This window comes from Aethalodelphis obliquidens, unplaced genomic scaffold (genome assembly GCF_003676395.1).
Source record: "Aethalodelphis obliquidens isolate GAN/ISIS:26980383/991018 unplaced genomic scaffold, ASM367639v1 scaffold22, whole genome shotgun sequence".
Lineage (NCBI taxonomy): Eukaryota > Metazoa > Chordata > Mammalia > Artiodactyla > Delphinidae > Aethalodelphis > Aethalodelphis obliquidens.
The window spans coordinates 21,608,315-21,633,698 of record NW_020837966.1 but is presented as its reverse complement, the minus strand read 5'-3'; the positions used below and the strand labels follow the sequence as shown (position 1 = coordinate 21,633,698).

Genomic DNA, 25,384 nt, shown 5'->3' with positions numbered 1-25,384 from the left:
CCAAAACACAACATGCTTCAAGGGTTGTTCTTGCATGCCAAGTAGTAGTCACCTATGATTGGAGAGATGTTTGTAAAAACATTGTGCCCTGGAAATGGCCACGTTTAGTTTGAGGCTTAAAGGAAAGCAAGAGAATTGAAGTAAACCCTCTGTCAAGTATACTTAGAAATAAGGACATTTTGTCTAATATTTTGAAGCAAGAAACCGGTTGGCATGATTTTGTAGCTGTGTCTTTTCTCTTCACCTTGCAGTTGCATGAAATTAGTGGAACCAACTGAAAAATGGAATTGCAATTTTTTCTGAAGTGGTATTAGTGAAACTCTCTTTGAGTTGAGGACCTCTTGAGTTGCCAGAGAAGACCTCGTTGAGTTGAGGACAAAGTAAAAAGAGGCTCTGAAATCAACATAAGGTGCCTCAGGGTGTTCTGGCAGTATTTTTATATAGCTGGTTCATCGACCGCAATGTATGCCCCAAAAGAGGTCTGATTCGCTTTGCTACTGCCTTTGTACTCTGATTGCTAAAAGATCAAAAGAAAAAAATTAACTGGATGTCAGAGATGAGATGCTACTCCATACCGAAAACAGGTTCATGATTTCAACCTATTTATCAAGCTTTTCAACAGTGACCTTCTCAGGAACAATTATTTTTCAACATAATTTTTTTCTTTTCAATCTGCATAATTTATACTTAATTCCATTTTGATGAAGTCGTCATTAATTTCTGCATGAACAAAGAAAGAAGAAATAAATCTCCAAATACACACATATATATATACACCCACACACATATGTATATAATATATACACCCATATAGAGGTACACACACATGTAATAGCTATGTAAAAGAAATTATTTTCCAGTGTAATAAAACAAATTGTGTGCAAAACAAAAGTTAGCTTATGTCAGTCTATCTGTATTTGGAGTAGAGAGGTAAGAGGGTCCATAGATTTGGCTGATTTCTCAAAAACGACCTTAACCTACAAAAGGTTATGAATCACTGTTGTTTTGCAGATTGTAGTCTAGTTGGAGAGGAAAGCCATAGTCTCTGTAACTATAATGGGAGGTGTTGAAAGTGCTGAGGGTTGGAGGAAGGACTATAAAGGGCTGTATGTGTCCTCAAGAGCATGAGATAAATGGCTTCTAGCTGGCATTCGCCTTATTTGTTGATTGTGCTACTGTAAATACAGAACTGTTAGTGTGAAGGTCACATCAACCTGGGCACATTATATTCTCCCCTCTTCTTAGCTGCGGAACACTTATGAACTGTAGGGAGGATGTGTGTGGAGTTGTCAAGAATGTTGGACTTTGAGCCCAGTATTCATGTGAATTTCATCCCATCTGTTCAGTTTAAGCAGGAAAGAGGTATAGTATGCAGAGTAGATCAACTACATTTCTGGAAGACGTGCAGATCCTGAATGAATGATTATGAATGAAAACAAAGTGGGTGTGTGAAGCCTGATTTCTGAACTGGCAAAGGATGTGCAGTCTTATCAAGTGTTAAACTCATTTATTCATTGACTACCATGGTGTTATGTTGTATACCACGATAGTGAGCTAATTTCTCTACAAGACTGAAAATACAACACCATAGGCATCAAACTTTTATGCATTAATGATTAAATATTTTTCTCTACTAAAAGGCTCTAATCTGCTCAAGGTTTTTTGTGGGTTTTTTTGGTACAGGTTGGGAATAATGTATATTCATGAATAGATTTTGTGTCTCAAATATCAGAGTTGGAGGTGAGTTTTTTTTGGATGTGAGAGATGTGTTCAGCAATCCTCTCAACAAATTGCTGTAGGGTTTGTCTCTTTGAAAGGGAGAATGCGCCTTAGGTACCTGTTACTCTGATATAAATGAAGTCAAATCATTCTCACACCTCAACTTTCCACCGCATAAAGAAGCTTAACTCTGAGCATTTGCCAAGACTGCATTCAGAGCTGTGTAGTATATTCAGTATAAATATATATCAGTATTTCATGATCCACAAGCTTAGTAGCACGTTTGTAAAGTGTATGACAAAAGCCACAAATGATCTCTTCTTTTAAAGCAACTGGGAACAACTATTTAGAGCATTTTTTGTTTTAAGTCCAAGGTCTAGCATTTTTAGCTGAGTTGACATTAAGAATAGATAGTACAGTTGTTAATATATACTAAATTTGGGGGCTTTTTAAAGACCACCATGAGAAATGTGTTGTGAATTTATTAAGCTTTAACCCCTAGAAGCAAATGTCTATTAGCAGAGAAAATTCTAAAGGGTATCTATTTTTTTCTTTGATTTAAAACATTCCTGTGAATAGTAGAATATTTTTATTGTAGCAGATGACATTTTGATTCATATCTGTCTTGCTTCAGTAGCTTCATTTGTATTTATTTTAACTTGGTGATTTCAGAAGTGGTACGAGCTTTTATATGACCTTTCTGTGACAATACTTGGCAACACTGAGAAGTCAGGTCACAACTGTATTAATTACCTTCATTATTTATAAAGTCAGTGCCCTACTTTAGCATTGATTAAAAATGAGCAACATAATTTTTAAAAATAGTATTCCTAAGTGAAGTTTCTTTTTATCTTTGAACTTTATACAGTGTGTGCCTGTGTGTATGTGTATGTGTGTGAACCAATATAAGACTATTGGAATATACATATTTCTTCTCTTAAATTAGATAGTTTGGTTAATATTGTCTAGCGTCTGACTTCTATGAATTTGAAGGCAAGAACAAAATTGGTGTGTTGCAAAATGTGTTGTCTTTTTATCCTTTTAAGCCTGATACAGATTATAATATTGTCTGATTTGAATGTTCATTGTTAATCTGATCATGTCAACTCCTGGTTAAAATTGTACTGCGTTTTCAAAGGGCTTTATCCTGATACTAATATTCTTAGCCAGGCATAGAAGCTTGACCCCTATTATACATCTGCAGTCTCATTTCACACCACAGTGAACTTGGCCATCTGCATTCTATCTCATCAATCTTCTTTCTGTTCATACAATAAGCCATGAACACTGAAGCCACAGGGCCTTTTGCATATTCTATTCTTTACGCCCAGGGGTGATTGCCAAAATATTTAACCAGCAGTAGGGACATGGGCACTGACCAATCAGAAGTGACATGGGCTAGAGCAGAGTTTTGGAAACCCCCTGTAGAGCCAGTCACTAATTTTTAGGTGGTACGTCTAGTTGGTGGGGTGGGGTTCTCGGCCAGCCTGGGAGACAGGGTGGTTAATTGATAGGAGAGGGTCCAGACAGTGGCTACTCACCAGCCTGTTTACCAACTCAAGGCCATACCAAGTCTTTGTCTATACCTGGAAAATGTCTTCCTTTTCTCACCCTGCAAAACATACACACATCTGGTTATGTCATCTCTTCTTTTCTTCCGTTTCACTGCAGTTCTTCAGAGGAGCTTCTCCTGACCTTCCTGATGAGGGTTGTTCTCATTGAGATTTTCACTAGAAACTCCTATCCCTTCATTGTACCTTTCACAGTGGTCAGTTTACATATACTTTGTAAGTAATTGAATCATATATCAGTCCCATTAGTTTGTATATTCCATGAGGGGGGCAGGGATCATCAATTATCTGAGAACCCCATCTTCATCTTCCTCCAGAATTAAAATTCTAGCACCTAATAGGAGCTTAATAAATATTTATTGAATGAATGAATTTTCAAAACGACTTTAGGACTTCTTTGAACATACTTATACTTTGCAAATGTAGCTGATATGCGTGTTAGTTGTGGGATGCATTGTTGGGAAGATAACTTTTTTTTTTTTAATTTACCATCTACTTAATGCCTTCTAATACATTTTTCTGAAATAATTTTCAAGTGGTGGCTAGATCCCATGCTGTGGCTTATCTTTTCTTTCCGTAGAAATGCTTCTCACTCACTTGATGACCAGTGAAATGGTTTAATCTCCCAAATTGACTTATTCATTTTTCTTAAAGCTCAGCAAGAAAAATTACTTAAAAGCCTAAAATGATGTACAGGGTGTTAGAAACATTGCAGCAACCAGTGGTGGAAAAGCTGTGGTCCTACTTTCAAAGATGTATCAGTGTAGTAATTTTCTCCTTTTCCTACTTACAAGTGTTTATAATATTTTCTTTTCCCGTTGCAGTATTAGAACATAGACCATATGTTTTGTTCTCTGTATGACATAGAGCAAAGCCTCACACATTTATATGGATGCATTTTAATGACTGTGATGATGTTACTGCAGGATCTTCTGCTAAAGTTTGTCCTTTCTTCTTGAAAATTCCAACAACCTGTTCTTTTTAAGTCTATTATTTTGTTACTACCAAATTCTTTATAAGTCCATTTAATGGATAGCTTTAACTCCTCAAAGAATGAAATACTAGTTTGATAATGTTTTACTCCTCAAGGCTTTCCTGTGTTTGAGACTTAACCATTGTCCCCAGCCTTTAATATACCTTGCAACTGCTCCCTAACTTTTTATGAATATTTGACATTTCATGTATCATATTACTGCATTTAATGTTTCCAACGCCTTTTATGAATAATTGTCATTGTATTTTATTTGAAAAGTTTAAAAAAGTTTTTTGCTTTTCTACTGTGTATATGTGTGTGTATGTCATTCTTCTCATGATTTCTGGACTACGGTTTCCTCACGTGCATGATTAGAAGGAAGTTATGGTGGTTATGGCTGTCATATTTAAGTGTAATCTAGAATGATTTAAGTTATTATTCAACTTAGTAATTGAAAATAATTATGGATACGAAATGTCTTACTGATTAATCAGGAAAAAGGAAGGCAGGCTAGGTATCTGAAAGCCTTTGGTCCAAGTGGGGGAAATCAACCGCTGGAAAGGCTTGAGAAGTAATTATTGAATGAAGTAGAATGTGTGTCCTTCCTTGTATACTTAAATAATTTCATGATTTTGGCCATAAGTCTCCTGGGACTGAATGCTATTGAAAATAGCTTCAAAATGTCTCAGTTTCATATGCACAGTGTGACAGACACCACATGTTACTCTTGCCATTATCACTTCAATGCACACATCACTTCCACTTGCCACCAAATGCATTTTTTGAGTGGACATAATGTTTTGTGTTTTTTTTTTGCCTCTGAAGCCATTTTGCTGTCCCTATGAGAGGCTAGAAGTGCTGGATCATTAATACTCCCTGAAAATAGCCTCCAAACGATGATTCATGGGAGTTGGTGTATAAATACCCCAGATCCCTTGCCCCTTGGCAAGCATAACTGGACAACTGAAGCATAACTCTGGGATTACTCTGAGGCATACGTTCTACACAGGCTGGACTTCCAGAGTTTCCCCCAAAGGAATAAGCTGTACTTAGACACAGGGGTTGATGGGTTCATATCTTACCCTTTATCAGCTGCCTTCCTTTCCCTCTCTTACTTTGCCAGGTCCTGACTGTTTTTGTCATCCACCTCTCAAGTAAACTGCTTGCACTTGAATTCATTTTGCAGTGGTTGCATTAAGGGGAAACTAAACTAAGACACTTGCAATTTGTAGTAATGGGGACAGTTAGAAATGGTCACAGATCCCATGATGGTGTAAGTTGCCAAGCTGCAGTTCTTAGAGGAGTAGTTCTCAATTGTATTTCCACCTGTTTCAGAGTCCCATGGGCCAAGTCAGAGTTATGCCGAAATCCTGGAATTCTAGCCATTCCACCACTTACTCCCCTCGCCTTCCCCAAGAATGTATATTATATTGCAAGTGAACAAGAGCAGCATTACTATAGGAATAACTGATTTAATATATTATTTTAAGTATGTAACTTGCAAGATGTCATATTTTCACACTTGAAATTATTATTATTTGGAACACACTTAATTCTAATTGAATATATCACATCACATGGCAGGATCCCATAGTTAAGAACTACTGAGATTTCTCGCATTTGCTTAGCAACAGCTAAGACAGCCCAATCCATAGCGGCTACTGACTGAGAGTTGTACACCTCTGCTAAAATGGCTGACATTAAAGTCATTCATTTCCCTGTGTGGAACCAGCTGAGTTTTAGCAATCGAAAAAAGTTTCTCTGATTTTAAGTGTGTGCATCCAGCCTACTTGATCATTAACCATGCAGTTTAGGTAGTTTCAAATGGCCATTGAAAATGACACAGGGTATTCACACAATTATTTACTCTCAGCCAGCACATTCAAGTTTATGAAAATTCAGGAAAGCAAAAAATAAAGTAGTTTCATTTGCAAGATTCTCATACTGAACAATGTTCATCATTAACATTGTTTTAACATCTTTATTGGAGTATAATTGCTTTACAATGGTGTGTTAGTTTCTGCTTTATAACAAAGTGAATCAGTTATACATACACATATGTCCCCATATCTCTTCCCTCTTGCGTCTCCCTCCCTCCCACCCTTCCTATCCCACCCCTCTAGGTGGTCACAGACCACCTAGCTGATCTCCCTGTGCTATGCGGCTACTTCCCACTAGCTATCTATTTTACGTTTGGTAGTGTATATATGTCCACGCCACTCTCTTACTTTGTCACAGCTTACCCTTCCCCCTCCCCGTATCCTCAAGTCCATGCTCTAGTAGGTCTGTGTCTTTATTCCCGTCTTGCCCCTAGGTTCTTCATGACATTTTTTTTTTCTTAGATTCCATATATATGTGTTAGCATACGGTATTTGTCTTTCTCTTTCTGACTTACTTCACTCTGTATGACAGACTCTAGGTCCATCCACCTCACTACAAATAACTCAATAACATTTCTTTTTATGGCTGAGTAATATCCCATTGTATATATGTGCCACATCTTCTTTTTCCATTCACCTGTCGATGGACACTTAGGTTGCTTCCATGTCCTGGCTGTTGTAAATAGAGCTGCAATGACCATTTTGGTACATGACTCTTTGTGAATTATGGTTTTCTCAGGGTATATGCCCAGTAGTGGGATTGCTGGGTCATATGGTAGTTCTATTTGTAGTTTTTTAAGGAACCTCCATACTGTTCTCCATAGTGGCTGTATCAATTTACATTCCCACCAACAGTGCAAGAGTGTTCCCTTTTTTCCACACCCTCTCCAGCATTTATTGTTTCTGGATTTTTTGATTATGGCCATTCTGACCGGTGTGAGATGATATCTCATTGTAGTTTTGATTTTCATTACTCTAATGATTAACATCATTAGCATTTTTAAAATTCAACATATGTAATTGAGGGCTTTCTGCAATTGTTTCTGAAAAAACAGGCTTAAAATGAACACTGATAATGTTATTTATAACTTATATGCCTATGAGGGATTCAGAGACTATGAAAAGCAGTGTTTCAAGATATCAAATCTGCTGATTTGACTCTTAGTTTAACCAAAAATATTATCATGAGAGAAAATGAGAAAAATTACAATTTCAGGGTAATATTTTACATATTATAATTACTATCTAGCAAAAGTTTCAATACTTAATATACTAATATTTAATATTTTAGTATTGTCAAACATTTCTAATTTCGTGAAGCCTCTCTGTCTGCCTATCAGTTACATAAAGAGTTTTTTAAGTATCTACAGATCATACATCTTTTTTGCACCAAAAAAGATTAATTTCATTTGGGGATTTTGAGTGGTTGAGAGTGGTACAGTTTTATGAAAAGAAGAAAATATATGTTTTAAAGCAATTCATTTTTTCAAGTCTGACTTCTTTGTATATTTATTTTACAGATTAAAGGATTCACCTGAAGACACAGCATTCTATTCATCAGAGACTGGACAAGAGTTACTCTTGCTTTTGGCAATTAAAGATGATGTTGTCATGGAAACAGTTGATCCTGCTTTCATTCATTGGCTGCCTAGGAGGTAACAATAAGCTATATCTTCGAAACTGAAGTTAGAACTATACTTGAGTCATTTGTTAAATAATTTTTTAAAGTTGAACTAATCCTCCACAAGTCTTTTTTTTGTCCCAGAAAGGAAATTCTAATTTTCTCTTCTGATAACTGGGTTCTCATTGTGCTCCCTAATGTTTGCAGACCATTATATTTTCATTACAAATATAATGGCGTTTAATATCATGGATCTAATAAGAACCTGCTGTATAAAAAATAAAATAAAATTCAAATAAAAAAAGAATAGATACATGGGTGCAAAAGATATTATGGATCTACTGTAGTGTTATGCATATAACAATTAATCAGAATTTGAGAATGTTAATTCATGACTTTGTTACCAAAATGGCTAAATCTTGTAATCTGTAGTGTAAAGGGAAAATACAGATTTTAAAGAATATCAGTATTTTCATATCTAATCTTAAAAACAATACTATTTTTCTTTCAGCAAATAACTTATTTAAGGGACCAAAAATAAGGATAGAATTTTTATTTGTTAATATTGAAAATTTGAAGCTTAGAACAAAACAGAAAGAGAAAGGAATAATTCTCATATATTCACCATACAAAAGCAACTCTTAAAAATCATTTGATGGGCTTCCCTGGTGGCACAGTGGTTGAGAGTCTGCCTGCCGATGCAGGGGACTCGGGTTCGTGCCCCAGTCCGGGAAGATCCCACGTGCCGCGGAGCTGCTGGGCCCGTGAGCCATGGCCGCTGAGCTTGCGCGTCCGGAGCCTGTGCTCCGCAACGGGAGAGGCCACAACAGTGAGAGGCCCGCGTACCGCAAAAAAAAAAAAAAAAAAAATCATTTGATGCATTTCCTTTCTGTTCATTTTGTTTCATTTTCTTGAACAGGGGAAGAGTAAGACAAGGATTTTTTAAAATGAAGTAACATGTGTACAACGATTAGTGTTTTGCTTTATTTTATTGTATTTTATTTTTTTATTGGGGTATAGTTGTTTTACAATGTTGTGTTAGTTTCTACTGTACAGCAAAGTGGAGTTCCCTGTGCTGTACAGCAGTTTCTCATTAGTTATCTGTTTTATACATATTAGTGTATATATTGTCAGTCCCAGGCTCCCGATTCATCCCACCCACCCTTTCCCCTCTTGGGGTCCATACGTTTGTTCTCTACATCTGTGTCTCTATTTCTGCCTTGCAGACAGGTTCATCTGTACCATTTTTCTAGATTCCACATACAGGCGTTAATATACAATGTTTTTCTCTTTTTGACTTACTTCACTCTGTATGACCATCTCTAGGTCCATCCACATGTCTACACATGACCCAATTTCGTTCCATTTTATGGCTGAGTAATATTTCATTGTATATATGGACCACATCTTCTTTATCCATTTGTCTGTCAGTGGCCATTTAGGTTGCTTCCATGACCTGGCTATTGTAAATAGTGCTGCAGTGAACATTGGGGTGCATGTGTCTTTTTGAATTATGGTTTTCTCTGAGTATATGCCCAGTAGTGGGATTGCTGGGTCATATGGTAATTCTATTTGTAGTTTTTAAGGAACCTCCATACTATTCTCCATAGTGGCTGTATCATTTTACATTCCCACCAACAGTGCAGGAGGGTTCCCTTTTCTCCACACCCTCTCCAGCATTTATTGTTTCTAGATTTTTTGATGATGGCCATTCTGACCGGTGTGAGGTGATATCTCATTGTAGTTTTGATTTGCATTTCTCTAATGATTAGTGATGTTGAGCATCTTTTCATGTGGCTCTTGACCATCTGTATGTCTTCTTTGGAGAAATGTCTATTTAGGTCTCCCATCCGTTTTTTGATTGGGTTGTTTTTTTGATATTGAGCTGCATGAGTTGTTTTTATATTTTGGAGATTAATCCTTTGTCCGTTGATTTGTTTGCAAAGTTTTCTTTCTTTTTATTATAAAAACTCTCCAGCACCTAAAGGGTTGAAAGAATAGTACAATAAGTACCATAGTACAATAAGTACAATAAGTACAATAGTACATAGTACAATAAGTACAATAAGTACAATAGTACAATAAGTATATATGCACAATTTAGATTTAAATTTAAATTAAATTAAATTTATTAGATTAAATAAAGTGTATATGCACAATTTAGATTTAACTATTGTACCATTTACTGTACTTGTTCTATATATATACATATGTGTGTGTATTTTCCATTCATTGTTTGATTGACTACACCATTTGAAAGTAAGTTACAGAAGTTATCACCTCTTACCTCTAAAAATTTCAGCATCCATCTGAGAAGAAGACCTACCTTCTAGATAAACACAAGTGCTTTATGATACCTAAGGAAAGTAGCAAAAAAGAAGTAGCTTGTCATTTTTCTTTTCTAAGAGGAGGAAATTGGTATGGAACGAGGCCAAATGCATTGTCAGGTAGAACATATGTTATTTGAAAACATGTTTATATTGGAGTAAACTTCCAAGCCCTTATCTCAAACTTAAACATTCTTGAAGTATTTAAATGATATTCAAACCTCCAACTTTTAAAATAAAGTTTTTTTAAAGAGGTTTTCCGCTGTGATGCCTCAATTTTGTTTCCTAAAACATTTTCTTTCCTACTAATCTAGCACTGAAGAAAAAAGGAGTAATTATTTATAAATTTCTACTGTTTTAAATAGTTTTTGGAGAAAGACCAATACAGATATCAAAATAAATCTTTTTTTGGATTATTTTCATTTACAAAACTTTAAATTTGAGTTCTTCTGTACAAGGAGAAAATGAAAGGGAATACACTACAGCAGTATTATTATTCGCAATATCAACTTTCATAGAAATAACCTTGAACTTATACAATTTGTTGGAAACTTTTACAATTAGTATTATTATTCGCAATATCAACTTTCATAGAAATAACCTTGAACTTTTACAATTAGTTGGAAACAGGTAGATATACTCAGAAAGTAGAAGTATAGCTAAAGAAAATGAGATCAGTATTTTAAAGGTTTAAAATTTTGAGTTGTAATTTTACACTGTGTGCAAATTGTATTGCTTGTTTTCAATATTTTTTAGAAATGTTTTACAGACTTATGAACGAATTTATGGAGAAAGCAGTATCCATTTTATTAAAATATTAAGACATTAAAAAATTTAAAGGTCAACTTGATTTTCTGGGTATGTTGGTAAGAAAGCTATAAAGGTTGGTAAAGGAGAACTGGATTAATTGATATATGATAAATTATATGTAGGGTATTACTTAGAGAATTGGTAATCTTTATAATTATAGTATGGAGAAGAATTTGTCTCTGACTAATTTTCTAAAGAGTATTGATTGCGTACAGTTCTTTATGTACTGAATATTGGTACTCGTTTTGGATTTACATAAAATTTAGATTAAAAAGCCAGCTTGTGCGTGTGATATTCTCTTAACCAATATTGGGTCATTTTTTAAGTATTAAAGTTAAAATCTGTTCATGAGGTAGGGAAGATCTCTAGATAAATGCCAAGTAAAAACATGTTATGTGAATTCAGTTGTGTAGAGTAGAGTTTATCCAAAGACGTAAACTCAATAAATATAGCAAATGCTTGATAATTTGTGTTTTCTGTTTTCTCAGATTTAAGCGTTTTGTTATCCATTATTTTCTGCATTTTTAAAACTGTTTCCTTCTGTTGTTCTGTCTCTGCACGTTTCTCTCTGTAGCAAAGGGGCAAATAGTAATTTTTGGCTGGGAATTTTTCCGAAGGTGAATTTAATCGTGTTTTTCCTCCAAAACACCAGGCTGCATTCATTCTTTTAAAAATATTTATTAAGCATCTGTTATGTGCCATACATTGTTTCCAGTGAAGAAAATGGACAGAGATCTGTGTCCCTGTGGGGTTTATATTCCATCATGTCGGGGTAGAAAATGATATTGATTTAGGAGATGCTCGTGCTGTGAAGGAAAAGAAGCAGAATAAGATGAGAGTGTGGGGGGCTGAGAAGTGAGTTACCAGAGGTCATCAGGTCCATCCTCATAGAGAAGGTGACATTTGGGCTAAGACTTTGTGGCGAACGAGTTGACCTCGTGGGTATTTAGGGAAGGGAGCTCCAGGCAGAGTCAGCAGTCCATCCAAGTGTTTAATATATGACATGCTGAGTATTTCTAGAAACAGCAGGAAAGTTCGCCTGGTTGGACAAGGAAGAGTTATGGGAAAGAAGTAGTAGGTGAGAGCCAAGAGTTAATGTGGAGATGGATGCAGCAAAAATGAAGGCCTTGTATGTCACTGAAAATATTTAGAGCTTTTGCTCTGAATGCCCTCAGGAGCCACAGTGTGGTTTGATCAGAGAAGTGATGTAATCTGGCTTTTTCTTTTTTTTTTTTTTAAGGATCTGGCTGGCTGTTGTGTTGTGGATTGATTGTAGAGGTGCAGGGGAACAAGCAGAGGTATCAGTGGGAAGTTAATCAGGCAAGGGTTGTTTATGTCTAACTCCAGGGTAGTTAATAGGGGCGGTGGTCAAATTTTGGATATATTTTGAAGGTATATTCATGAGGATTTGTGGATGGAAAATATGTAGGATATGAGAGAAAAGAAACCCTTTGTGATAACCTCAAGGCTCTATGTCACCTTGTACCCACATCAAGGGGTGTACCTTATGAATGAAATGAAGACCCTGCACAAAATAGGGATGAGAGTTTTCCAAACTAAAGATCACTACCAAATAGTGGGTTAAAAAAATCAATTCTGTGGGTCACATTTAGCATTTTTTATTAGAATAAACAAATTAAAATTAAAGTAAGAATAGAGTGTAATATATCAGCATACACTGCCCACTTAGTACATGTTGTCTGTTGAGCACTTCTGCGCATTTGGGACATGGCAGTGAATAAAGCAGACGATGTCCCAGTCCTCATGGAGCTGTCCTTTGAATATTGTGTATTGGGTCTTGATCTTACGTATATTTCTTACTGAGTTGCTATGAAAAAAGTTTAAGAGCCAGAGTCCTAGTTAGAGAACAGAGAGACAGAGACAAGAAGAGGAAGGAACATGCAGATGAGGAAAGCAATAGTAATGACAGGAAAATTAATAATACTAACAATAGTAATTAATGGATGCTCATTCATTGTGTACCAGGCACTGTGGAAAATGCTTTACTTAGGTCATCTAGTTAACAAAAATAAAATGAGATCGATATTATTTCTATTTTGGAGATTAGGGAACAGTCTCTAAGAGTTTAAGTAACTTGCGCAGTCTACATGGTTGTCGCAAGATTTCTGTTTATCTCTGAAATCAGAGTATAGTTCCCTATCACTAGAATTTACCACTTCAGTAGTTTCTCTTCTGGAATAAAGTCAGAGGTATAGACCATGGGCTAAAAATCATCAAGGACCCAAGGAGATTGTTATCTTGCTCCTTAATTACCTGTTAGTTCGTTGCTTAACAGTATTAGATACTTCACATGTTCACTGTCCTATATGGGAGCTGCTAGCCACGTGTGGCAGGTGAAGATTGGAATTGTACCTAGTCCCAACTGAGATGTGGCCCGATGGAGACTCTAAAATGCAGTAAAAGTCTTTTACAGAATGTAAAAGACTTGTAACCAAAAATATTCAGAGTTTAAAAAAATTATTTAAATATCTCAATAATTTTTATTGATTAAATTTTGCACTGATAATAATGTAATTATATTTGGTCAAGCAAAAATATTATTAAAATTAATTTCACCTGTTTCTTTTAACCTTTTTTAATGTGGTTACTAAAATTTTAAAATATGTGTGTGACTTGTGTTATATTTCTATCATTTATAAAATAGAAACCCGACCATTTTGCAAAGGTTTTCTAATATCTAATACCCCAAAGGGAGCCCAAATCATAGAAGATAATGGGGACTTTTTGTTTTTGTTTTTAATTTTTGAATTTTATTTAATTTACATTTTATACAGCAGGTTCTTATTAGTCATCCATTTTATACACATTAGTGTATAATGTCACTCCCAATCTCCCAATTCATCACAACACCACCCCCCACCCCCCACTGCTTTCCCCGCTTAGTGTCTTTATGTTTGTTCTGTACATCTGTGTCTCAGTTTCTGCCCTGCAAACCAGTTCATCTGTACCATTTTGCTAGGTTCCAATATATGTTTTAATATACGATATTTGTTTTTCTCTTTTTGACTTACTTCACTCTGTATGACAGTCTCTAGATCCATCCACATCTCTACAAATGACCCAATTTTGTTCCTTTTTATGGCTGAGTAATATTCCATTGTATATATATACCACATCTTCTTTATCCATTCATCTGTCGATGGTCATTTAGGTTGATTCCATGACCTGGCTATTGTAAATAGTGCTGCAGTGAATATTGGGGTGCATGTGTCTTTTTCAATTATGGTTTTCTCTGAATATATGCCCAGTAGTGGGATTGCTGGGTCATATGGTAATTCTGTTTTTCGTTTTTTAAGGAACCTCCATACTGTTCTCCGTAATGGCTGTATCAATTTACATTCCCACCGAGAGTGCAAGAGGGTTCCCTTTTCTCCACACCCTCTCCAGCATTTGTTGTTTGTAGATTTTCTGATGCTGCCCATTCTGACTGGTGTGAGGTGATACCTCATTGTAGTTTTGATTTGCATTTCCCTAATAATTAGTGATGTTGAGCATCTTTTCATGTGGCTCTTGACCATTTGTATGTCTTCTTTGGAGAAATGTCTGTTTAGGTCTTCTGCCCATTTTTGGATTGGGTTGTTTGTTTCTTTAATATTGAGCTGCATGAGCTGTTTATATATTTTGGAGATTAATCCTTTGTCCGTTGATTTGTTTGCAAATATTTTCTCCCATTTTGAGGGTTGTCTTTTGGTCTTGTCTATGGTTTCCTTTGCTGTGCAAAAGCTTTTAAGTTTTATTAGGTCCCATTTGTTTATTTTTGTTTTTATTTCCATTACTCTCGGAGGTGGATCAAAAAAGATCTTGCTGTGATTTATGTCAAAGAGTGTTCTTCCTATGTCTTCCTCTAAGAGTTTGATAGTGTCTGGCCTTACATTTAGGTCTTTAATACATTTTGAGTTTATTTTTGTGAATGGTGTTAGGGAGTGTTCTAATTTCATTCTTTTACATGTAGCTGTCCAGTTTTCCCAGCACCACTTATTGAAGAGACTGTCTTTTCTCCATTTTATATCCTTGCTTCATTTGTCATAGATTAGTTGACTGTAGGTGTGTGGGTTTATCTCTGGGCTTTCTATCTTGTTCCATTGATCTATATTTCTGTTTTTGTGCCAGTACCATATTGTCTTGATTACTGTAGCTTTGTAGTATAGTCTGAAGTCAGGGAGTCTGATTCCTCCAGCTCTGTTTTTTTCCCTCAAGACTGCTTTGGCTATTCAGGGTCTTTTCTGACTCCATACAGATTTTAAGATTTTTTGTTCTAGTCTGTAAAAAATGCCATTGGTAATTTGATAAGGATTGCATTGAATCTGTAGATTGCTTTGGGTAGTATAGTCATTTTCACAGTATTGATTCTTCCAATCCCAGGACATGGTATATCTATCTGTTGGTATCATCTTTAATTTCTTTCATCAGCGTCTTATAGTTTTCTGCATACAGGTCTTTTGTCTCCCTAGGTAGGTTTATTCCTAGATATTTTATTCTTTTTGTTGCAGTGGTAAATGGGAGTGTTTCCTTAATTCCTGTTTCATATTTTTCATCATTAGTGTATAGGAATTCAAGACATTTCTGTGCATGAATTTTGTGTCCTGCAACCTTACCAAATTCATTAATTAGCTCTAGTGGTTTTCTGGTGGCATCTTTAGGATTCTCTCTGTATCGTATCAATGTCATCTGCAGACAGTGACAGTTTTACTTCTTCTTTTCCAATTTGTTTTCCTTTTATTTCCTTTTCTTCTCTGATTGCTGTGGTTAGGACTTCCAAAACTATGTTGAATAATAGTGGTGAGAGTGGACATCCTTGTCTTGTTCCTGATCTGAGAGGAAATGCTTTCAGTTTTTCACCATTGAGAATGATGTTTGCTGTGGGTCTGTCGTATATGGCCTTTATTATGTTGAGGTAGGTTCCCTCTATGCCCACTTTCTGGAGAGTTTTTATCATAAGTGTGTATTGAATTTTGTCAAAAGCTTTTTGTGCATCTATTGAGATGATCATATGGTTTTTATTCTTCAATATGTTAATATGGTGTATCACATTGATTCATGTGCATATATTGAAGAATCCTTGCATCTCTGGGATAAATCCCACTTGATCATGGTGTATGATCCTTTTAATGTGTTGTTGGATTCTGTTTGCTAGTATTTTGTTGAGGATTTTTGCTTCTGTATTCATCAGTGATATTGGTCTGTAATTTTATTTTTTTTTGTAGTATCTTTGTCTGGTTTTGGTATCAGGGTGATGGTGGCCTCATGGAATGAGTTTGGCAGTGTTCCTTCCTCTGCAATTTTTTGGAAGAGTTTGAGAAGGATGGGTGTTAGCTCTTCTCTAAATGTTTGATAGAATTCACCTGTGAAGCCATCTTGTCCTGGACTTTTGTTTGTTGGAAGATTTTTAATCACAGTTTCAATTTCATTACTTGTGATTGGTCTGTTCATATTTTCTATTTCTTCCTGGTTCAATCTTAGAAGGTTATGCCTTTCTAAGAATTTGTCCATTTCTCCCAGGTTGTCCATTTTATTGGCATAGAGTTGCTTGTAGTAGTCCCTTGGAATGCTTTGTATTGCTGTGGTGTAACTTACCCTTCTTCATTTCTAATTTTATTGATTTGAGTACTCTCCCTTGTTTTCTGGATTAGTCTGGCTAATGGTTTATCCATTTTGTTTATCTTCTCAAAGATCCAACTTTTAGTTTTATTGATCTTTGCTACTGTTTTCTTTGTTTCTATTTCATTTACTTCTGCTCTAATCTTTATGATTTCTTTCCTTCTGCTGACTTTGGGTTTTGTTTGTTCTTCTTTCTCTAGTTGCTTTAGGTGTAATGTTAGGTCGTTTATTTGAGATTTTTCTTGTTTCTTGAGGTAAAATTGTATTGCTATAAACTTCCCACTTAGAACTGCTTTTGCTGCATCCCATAGGTTTTGGGTCGTCGTGTTTTCATTGTCATTTGTCTCTAGGTATTTTTTGATTTCCTCTTTGATTTCTTCAGTGATCTCTTGGTTATTTAGTAACGTATTGTTTAGCCTCCTTGTGTTTGTGTTTTTTACTTTTTTTCCCTGTAATTTATTTGTAATCTCATAGCGTTGTGGTCAGAAAAGGTGCTTGATATGATTTCAATTTTCTTAAATTTACCAAGGCTTGATTTGTGACCCAATGTGTGATCTATCCTGGAGAATGTTCCATGTGCACTTGGGAAGAAAGTGTAATCTGCTCTTTTTGGATGGAATGTCCTATAAATATCAATTAAATATATCTAGTCTGTTGTGTCATTTAACGTTTGTGTTTCCTTATTAATTTTCTGTTTGGATGATCTGTCCATTGGTGTAAGTGAGGTGTTAAAGTCTCCCACTATTATTGTGTCACTGTTGATTTCCTCTTTTATAGCTGTTAGCAGTTGCCTTATGTATTGAGGTGCTCCTGTGTTGGGTGCATATATATTTATGGGTGCATATATATTTATAATTGTTATATCTGCTTCTTAGATTGATCCCTTGATCATTATGTAGTGTCCTTCCTTATCTCTTGCAACATTCTTTATTTCAAAGTCTATTTTATCTGATATGAGTATTGCTTCTCCAGCTTTCTTTTGATTTCCATTTGCATGGAATATCTTTTTCCATCCCCCTCACTTTCAGTCTGTATGTGTCCCTAGGTCTGAAGTGGGTCTCTTGTAGACAGCATATATATGGGTCTTGTTTTTGTATCTATGCAAAGCAAGCCTGTGTCTTTTGGTTGGAGCATTTAATCCATTCACGTTTAAGGTAATTATCGATATTTATGTTCCTTTGACCATTTTCTTAATTGTTTTGGGTTTGTTCTTGTAGGTCCTTTTCTTGTGTTTCCCACTTAGAGAAGTTCCTTTCAAATTTGTTTTAGAGCTGGTTTGGTGGTGCTGAATTCTCTTAGCTTTTGCTTGTCTTTAAAGCTTTAGATTTCTCCATTGAATCTGAATGAGATCCTTGCTGGGTAGAGTAATCTTGGTTGTAGGTTCTTTCCCGTTCATCACTTTAAGTATATCACGCCACTCCCTTCTGGCTTGTAAAGTTTCTGCTGAGAAATCAGCTGTTAACCTTATGGGAGTTCCCTTGTATGTTATTTGTCGTTTTTCCCTTGCTGCTTTCAATAAGTTTTCTTTGTCTTTAATTTTTGCCAATTTGATTACTATGTTTCTCGATGTGTTTCTCCTTGGGTTTATCCTGTATGGGACTCTCTGTGCTTCCTGGACTTGGGTGCCTATTTCCTTTCCCATGTTAGGGAAGTTTTCGACTATAATCTCTTCAAATATTTTCTCGGGTCCTTTCTCTCTCTCTTCTCCTTCTGGGACCCCTATAATGCGAATGTTTTTGCATTTAATGTTGTCCCAGAGGTCTCTTAGGGTGTCCTCATTTCTTTTCATTCTGTTTTCTTTAGTCTGTTCTGCAGCAGTGAATTCCACCATTCTGTCTTCCAGGTCACTTATCCATTCTTCTGCCTCAGTTATTCTGCTATTGATTCCTTCTAGTGTAGTTTTCATTTCAGTTATTGTATTGTTCATCTCTGTTTGTTCTTTAATTCTTCTAGGTCTTTGTTAAACATTTCTTGCATCTTCTCAATCTTTGCCTCCATTCTTTTTCGAGGTCCTGGATCATCTTCACTCTCATTATTCTGAATTCTTTTTCTGGAAGGTTGCCTATCTCCACTTCATTTAGTTGTTTTTCTGGGGTTTTATCTTGTTCCTTCATCTGGTACATAGCCCTCTGCCTTTTCATCTTGTCTGTTCTGTGAATGTGGTTTTTGTTCCACAGGCTGTAGGACTGTAGTTCTTCTTGCTTCTGCTGTCTGCCCTCTGGTGGATGAGGCTATCTAAGGGGCTTGTGTAAGTTTCCTGATGGGAGGGACTGGTGGTGGGTAGAGCTGACTGTTGCTCTGGTGGGCAGAGCTCAGTAAAACTTTAATCTGCTTGACTGTTGATGGGTGAGGCTGGGTTCCCTCCCTGTTGGTTGTTTGGCCTGAGACAACCCCACACTGGAGCCTACCTGGGCTCTTTGGTGGGGCTAATGACAGACTCTGGGAGGGCTCACACCAAGGAGTACTTCCCAGAACTTCTACTGCCAGTGTCTGTATCCTCACAGTGAGACAGAGACACCCGCTCATGGGGACTTTCTGATTTCCCATGAAAAGTTGTAAGTGTCTCCTGAGTGTGTATTAGCAGCAAATACTGAATCCCTTGTCAGATGAGTTCTGATTTCAGGTGTCAGTACTTGGTGAATGTAAGTAAATCCTTAATCAATGCATGTGGAAATTCTAAACTTTGCAGAGACTCTTCTGTTTTTACTTTTAATCTTTTAGTGGGACTGCTAACAAGGCAAATGAAAGTCTTTTGGAAAGGGAAGCTTCCTTGGATACCTGAAATCATTGTCGATGCCTAGTTTAAAACACCATCGTGGAAAATATCATATATCTGTAAAAGTTCTAGTGTTGTTATTTCACCAAATTATTCTCTTAAAATTGTAGTGAACAATCAACGCATTGCAATCTATTATTATTTTGGTAGTAGCTAGAAATTACTTGTGAAAATAAGTAGCCATTAATCCAAAAGGGAAGATGATTTTTAGTTGTGTTTAACTTTCTTGTAGTGGATATTGTGTTGGTATCTCTGATATCTACTGTTTTCTGCAATGATGAAGCAGCCCCGAGGCCTGGAAGAGATTGACTCCATGCAGAGCTCCATATATGGACCCATCTGATTTGCCCCAGTGATTGGCTTAAGCCATTGAGCTTATGGGATTTTTTTTTTTTTTTGGCCATAAGATTTGATTGATTCAAGGACTTTTTGTTCAACCTTTGTGGGAAGTGCCCTTTCTCCCAGTGTATCTGAATGAGGAATCCCGACATCCTGTTTGCTGAAGGTGGCTAACCTATAATCACCTGGGAAGCCAGCCTGAGGGAAAAGCTGATTCTTGCATTGAGGTCAGAGAAATCAGAAGACACCAGGTCCTTGATGAAATCATCTTGACATGTCTCCCACCCCTCCCCCTTTCTGGCTTAAACATCATCAAAAGTGGTAAATGCCCCACCTCTAGCCCCTACGACCTGGCATAACCCTATTCCACAGAGCTGCATTAACCTATGAAATTTATGCTGGCCTCTTTCAGGAGTTACCAAGGCAGTAAAGGCTTGTGTCCACTCATAGGTATCCCTAAATATATTATAAATGAGACTATGAGACCATACCTTTACGAGATGATTTAGATCACCTAGATTAAATTATTTTTTTTAAAATTGTTGATATTATAAATAAGGATAAAATGCGTGATCGTCAAGCATGAGATGAGCCTTGGCTTCCTTTAACAGTGTAGTGTGTAATGGACAATATATACAAACAAAAGAGACATGTTTGGGCTGCATTTGCAAATCATAAACTCTGCTTGTTTTAAAGCCAGTAGTTTGTGTGCAAATACAAACCAAGCCTGCTGGTACACATCTCTGAGTGCCCTTAATCATATATTCCATCCTGTTCTTTGTCATCTTAATGTGAAAGTCTTTCTGTGCTAGTCTGTCATACAAATAGTGATTAAGGAAAGCTTTGGAAGCAAAATAAACTTTCCAAGTTCTCTCTGAGATAATTGGGGAATATTTTTCAATTGGTTCTAATACCACCACCCTGTAATCACTGAGAAAATGAGTTTGTGGCATTGGATGTGGCACTTCAAGTAAACTGTTGTCATAAGCTCAAATGACTGTCGTTTTTTCTATAGTATTTAGTTGTGTGTAGTGTAATATGATTTGATAGCATTGATACTGGCGAAATGGAGGTGTCGCTGATCTCTGCTTATAAATCTTGACATCCTCCGTGTTTTCACCAGTAAACTTACTTCAGATAATTCCCTCAATTGCCTAAATCTTGAATTGCTTTTCATTTATCCTGTTTAAATCTTGATGGCTTATCAGAGTATGCATGTGAAAATCAGGGGGGAAAAAAGCAACATTGTTGGTGTGTTTTGTTCCTATAACCTTGATCTCCACCTATTGCATTTTTGTAAGCTTCATGGTGCCTAAGAAGGCTTTGGAATAATGTGTATTTGAAATGCTATTAGGGTTCAACAAACACATAAGCTTAAATAAAACCCATAATTTTATTTAGCTCTTAAGGTAGCTGTTGTTTCGAAAGTATCTGTCGGTTGGTTCACTGACTCCTGCAAATAAAGTGCTCATTCAAACCAATTTCATTGACTATTGCTTAAGTGTTAAGCAGTCTTAAAGTACTCATCATATGAAAGTGTTTTTAAGTACCCCTGTGCAAATTACGTCTTTCCATGAATTGTATTAGCAGAGCTAAATGGATTTGGGTTCCTGGTATGTAAGGGTACATTCTTAAGTGTTAACTCATGAATAATGGTGAACTTTGAGTATAACATACTCACACATATCTATGCATTTATACAAGCCACAACAAAAGGAATCTTGATTCTAGTCAATTGACACATGTTTTGCAAAGGGAAGGCAGTGGTTATGCTGTTACACTAAATTACTCTTCCTCTTCCTTGTCCCCTATTCTCACCCCATCCCTATTCCCACTTCCGGTACACCTTTCGTAGGCAGGTCCTGTCTTTATTATCTCTCATCTCAACTATTGCCCTGGCCTTGCTCCTCATCTTTCTGCCTGCTTTTCCTTCCTTTCTACAGTGCATCTCTTACATTGCGACCGGAGTTGCCATTTGTCAGGCAGTTACTGAGTGTTTGCTTTGTGTGAGGCATTGTGGTAAGTGCTGTGGAGGAGTCCAAGATGAATTATTCAGGTTGCTGTCTGTCTAGGAAGGAAAGAAGACACATGCAAACAATGAGAGGAGAAAAAAATGCTAAGATTTAGGATCCTATTTAAGAAAAATACTAAAAAACTGGCATGGAAGCTCTAAGAAGACAGATCTTATAGAAAGGAAGGAAGAAAAAATATTTATGGAGAGAACAGCATTTGATATGAGTCTTAATATAATAATAATTAGAGTGAACATGTAGTGAGTGCTTGCTTTGTACCAAGCACTGAGCAAAGGGCCTTGCCTGAGTTATATCCTCTGAACCTTGTGCTATTGTGATCCCTATTTTGTAAATGAGGGCCTGAGGTTCTGAGAAGTTAAGATATTTCCTAAAATTCACACAGCTAATAAGGGAAGTCAAAGAGTAATCTATAAGACAGCTTCATTCCATAGCCCATGGATATAACCATTATGTTAAAACTGGACATAATCTAAGAGAACAAGGCAGTGTCTTAGTCTGCTCAGATTTCTGTAACAAAATACCATAGCCTGAGTGGCTTAAACAGAAATTTATTTCTCATAACTCTTGAGGGTGAGAAGTCCAAGATCATGGTGCCGGCTGATCACTTCCTCACAGGACACTCTTAATGGTTTACATTTGGCTCTCTTCTTGCTGTATCCTCACAAGGCAGGGAGAGACAAAGAGCAAGCTCTATGGTCTCTTCTTATAAGGGCACTAATCCTATTATGAGGACCCCACCCTCATGACTTCATTTAATCCTAATTTCCTCTCAAGGGCCTTTCCTCCTAATGTCACCACTCTGGGGTTGGGGCTTTAACATATGAACTTTGGGGAGGACACAAACATTCAGTCAGGCAGAAAAATTTCATTCACGGTTAGAGCAAAGTGTAAAATAGAGTTGGCTCCTAGTTATATGTATTTGTGGCAAGCATGCAGTAGCTTTGTTAATAATGACGATCAATGTATATTGGAATGTATTGCATGTCAACCCCAGCTTAATCAATCTGTTTGTGTTAGTTAATTTCATTTAATTCTCCTGATAACTTTATTTTTGTTACTTTACATGAGGAAACTGAGGTACAGAGAGATTATTACTTTGCTTAAAGTCACATGCAGTTAAGTGGAGCCCGGTTTCAAACGCAGACTATGTTTCTCTAGATCTGTGCTGCCCAGTGTGTTTGGTACTAGCCACATGGGCCTGTTGATCTCTTGAAGCATGGCTAATCCAAATTGAGAGTTGTCATAAGTATAAAATACACACTGGATTTCAAAGACATATTATGAACAAAGGATAGAAAACATTCCATTAGCAGTTATATTGATTGCATATTAGATTGATAATATTTTGATATATTGGGATATATACAGTATACAAATAAATTAATTTCACCTGTTTCATTTTCCTTTCTTATTACTAGAAAATGTAAACTTATATATGTGTTATGTATCTTTCTTTTTTGGTGATAAAATTTAAGTTCTACTCTCTCAGCAAATTTCCCTTATAGAATACAGTGTTATAAACCATAGTTATACTTCCATTGGAAATTATAAATCTAAATTCTGCCCATTGCACACTTGGAGAGAAGAGGTAGAGGAAGGCTAGATAAAAAGGTTGGGCCTAGAGATTGCTAAGTCAGGAATGTTGGCATCTTAGCTTTGCTATATACAGACCTTTGCCCCAATAGGGTGTTCGTAGGATACATTGGAAGGAAGAAAAACTAAAAAAGGCTTGCTTGGAAGTTACTATCAAGTGAGGGATAACTTATGCCCAGACTAGGGCAGGTGGAGTCAAAAAGATAAGATGGGAGATGAGAGAAATTACAGAGTCACAACTGAAAGGATGTGACGGACAATTGGATGGTTGTGCCTGGTGAGGGAGAAGAGATTGTTGAAGGGGACTTTGAGGTTTTGAAGTTGAGCGGGGAGATACTGAGAAAATTAACAGAAATAAGAAACACAGAAAGAGGAAGGGATTTGGATGTATCTTGGGCATGTTGAGTTTTGAGGTGCTTGAAGAGTGTCTGGGTGATATGAGCTGGAAGTCTGTTGAAACCAAAAGATTAAAACCCAGTTTATGTGCGCATGTATACGTGTGTGTGTGTGTGCGTGGCTGGGGTATCAGAGCAGGAGATCAAGATCAAAGGGAGGTGTCTTCATAGTGACACCAAGAAGAAATAGTAGGTAAGAAAGCAAGGAAACACATTGATAACAGTAACCTTTGGTGAAACTGGATTGCATTTATGCTCATGCACATACAGTATGCTTTTGTACACGTGCTTCTGTGTTGCCGGCTTTGCTCACATTGTCAGTGAGAACAGTACAGTTCAGAGTGTTTCAGGCCCTGTCTCACACACAGCCGTTACTGAGTTACTGGTCCAGTGCTGTCTTGTTCTAGATTGCCTGAGTTTCTGTCTGGAGCTTTCAGCTGCACTAAGCCTTTTCTGAGTGTGGTGTGTTGTAGATCCTCCTACAGCAAAGAACCAAATGGTTCCTCTGTGGTGCTGGGTCAGGGAGAGTGTTGATACTTTGCAGTGTTTGGGAGGCAGGTGTGTGTGTACGTGTGTGTGCGTGCGTGTGTGTGTGCACAACAGACTAGGGGTGCACTGGAAGGAGTTGTGTGTTGAAAACATTTTAATGTATTTTCAGCATCTTCTACTTGCTCTCCAGGTGAATAGGCTCAAGTGAATTGACAGAAAGTGTTGCCCCAGGGAGACTGGGGTGCCGGAAGGAAAATGGTGCCTATGAGGTAGATAGAGCGGCTCCGAGGTCAAAAAGTGGGAGGCTTAGTTGGTGTTAACTGGCTCGGGATTGCCTTGGTGGGCCAGGTGGCTGAGGGACACATTGCCATTCATGATACAATTCCAGCCCTGGCCTCTGTGTTTATCTCCTTTGTCTTTCCCTCTTGAGGACTGTCAGGTGCTTTTCTGGAATGGATTGTGGACACCCACTAATGTGTATCGCTTCAGGTCACTCTGCTGATTCATCCAGCTCACTGCTGAGTGTTTGGAAATGATCACCAGTGTGGAAATCAGCCGTTTCCTCACTAATACCAGCTGTCAGTCAGTGCCTCTGAGCTTGCATAAAAATAATGCCCATTTTCATTGCTTGGCTGTCCTCAGTGGTAGGCACTGTGCAAGGTGTTTTACTATATTTTTCTGTAATTCTCACGTCAGCTGTGTGGTGTCCAACTCTTACATACTTTTTATCTTTTGTTTTCTCTCAGTTTTAAAACTTTTTTTTTTTTCTTAATATATCATTCAGATCCTGTGACAGTGAAAAAGCCTGAGGGGTATTCCATGGGGATCCCTTTCCCCACTTTCTAGGATCACCTGCCGTTGGCCATTCATCTTTTCCAAGCCTCACCTGCACCTAGACCCCCTTCCCATTTCCATAAATTCGTAGCTTGGATGTAACAGAATATCCATAAACAGGCACCGTTTTGCATCCATATTACTTTCAAAGGAAAACCTTTGAAAAGTAATATGGATTCTTACTCAAAAACTGCTGCATATTTTAATTGGGGAAGTGGCAGGGCTCCTTAATCCCGTTTTGTTGGTGAACCCTAAGGTGCCCTGTCGCTTTTTCCTCCCCATCCATGAGACATGCAGATACAATTTATGTTCACTTCTCCATGTTGCTTTCTTTGATCATTAGTCCACACTTTAAGCTTGAGACAATGTCAAGTGACAGAACTTTGTGATTAGATATGCAACACT

At 37.0% G+C, this 25,384-nt stretch overlaps 1 protein-coding gene across 5 annotated transcripts in view; it reads left to right on the top strand.

The window, feature by feature from the left end:
• Positions 1-25,384, top strand: part of CNTN3 (contactin 3) — a 323,859-nt gene that overhangs the window by 76,699 nt on the left and 221,776 nt on the right. For all 5 annotated transcript variants that reach the window (XR_003435889.1, XM_027121412.1, XM_027121413.1 and 2 more), the window contains exon 2: positions 7,664-7,798. Coding sequence is in view for 4 of the 5 variants with exons in the window: in XM_027121412.1 (XP_026977213.1) it covers positions 7,744-7,798 (55 nt within the window). In the remaining variant the exon portion in view is untranslated. The remainder of the gene's footprint in view (positions 1-7,663; positions 7,799-25,384) is intronic.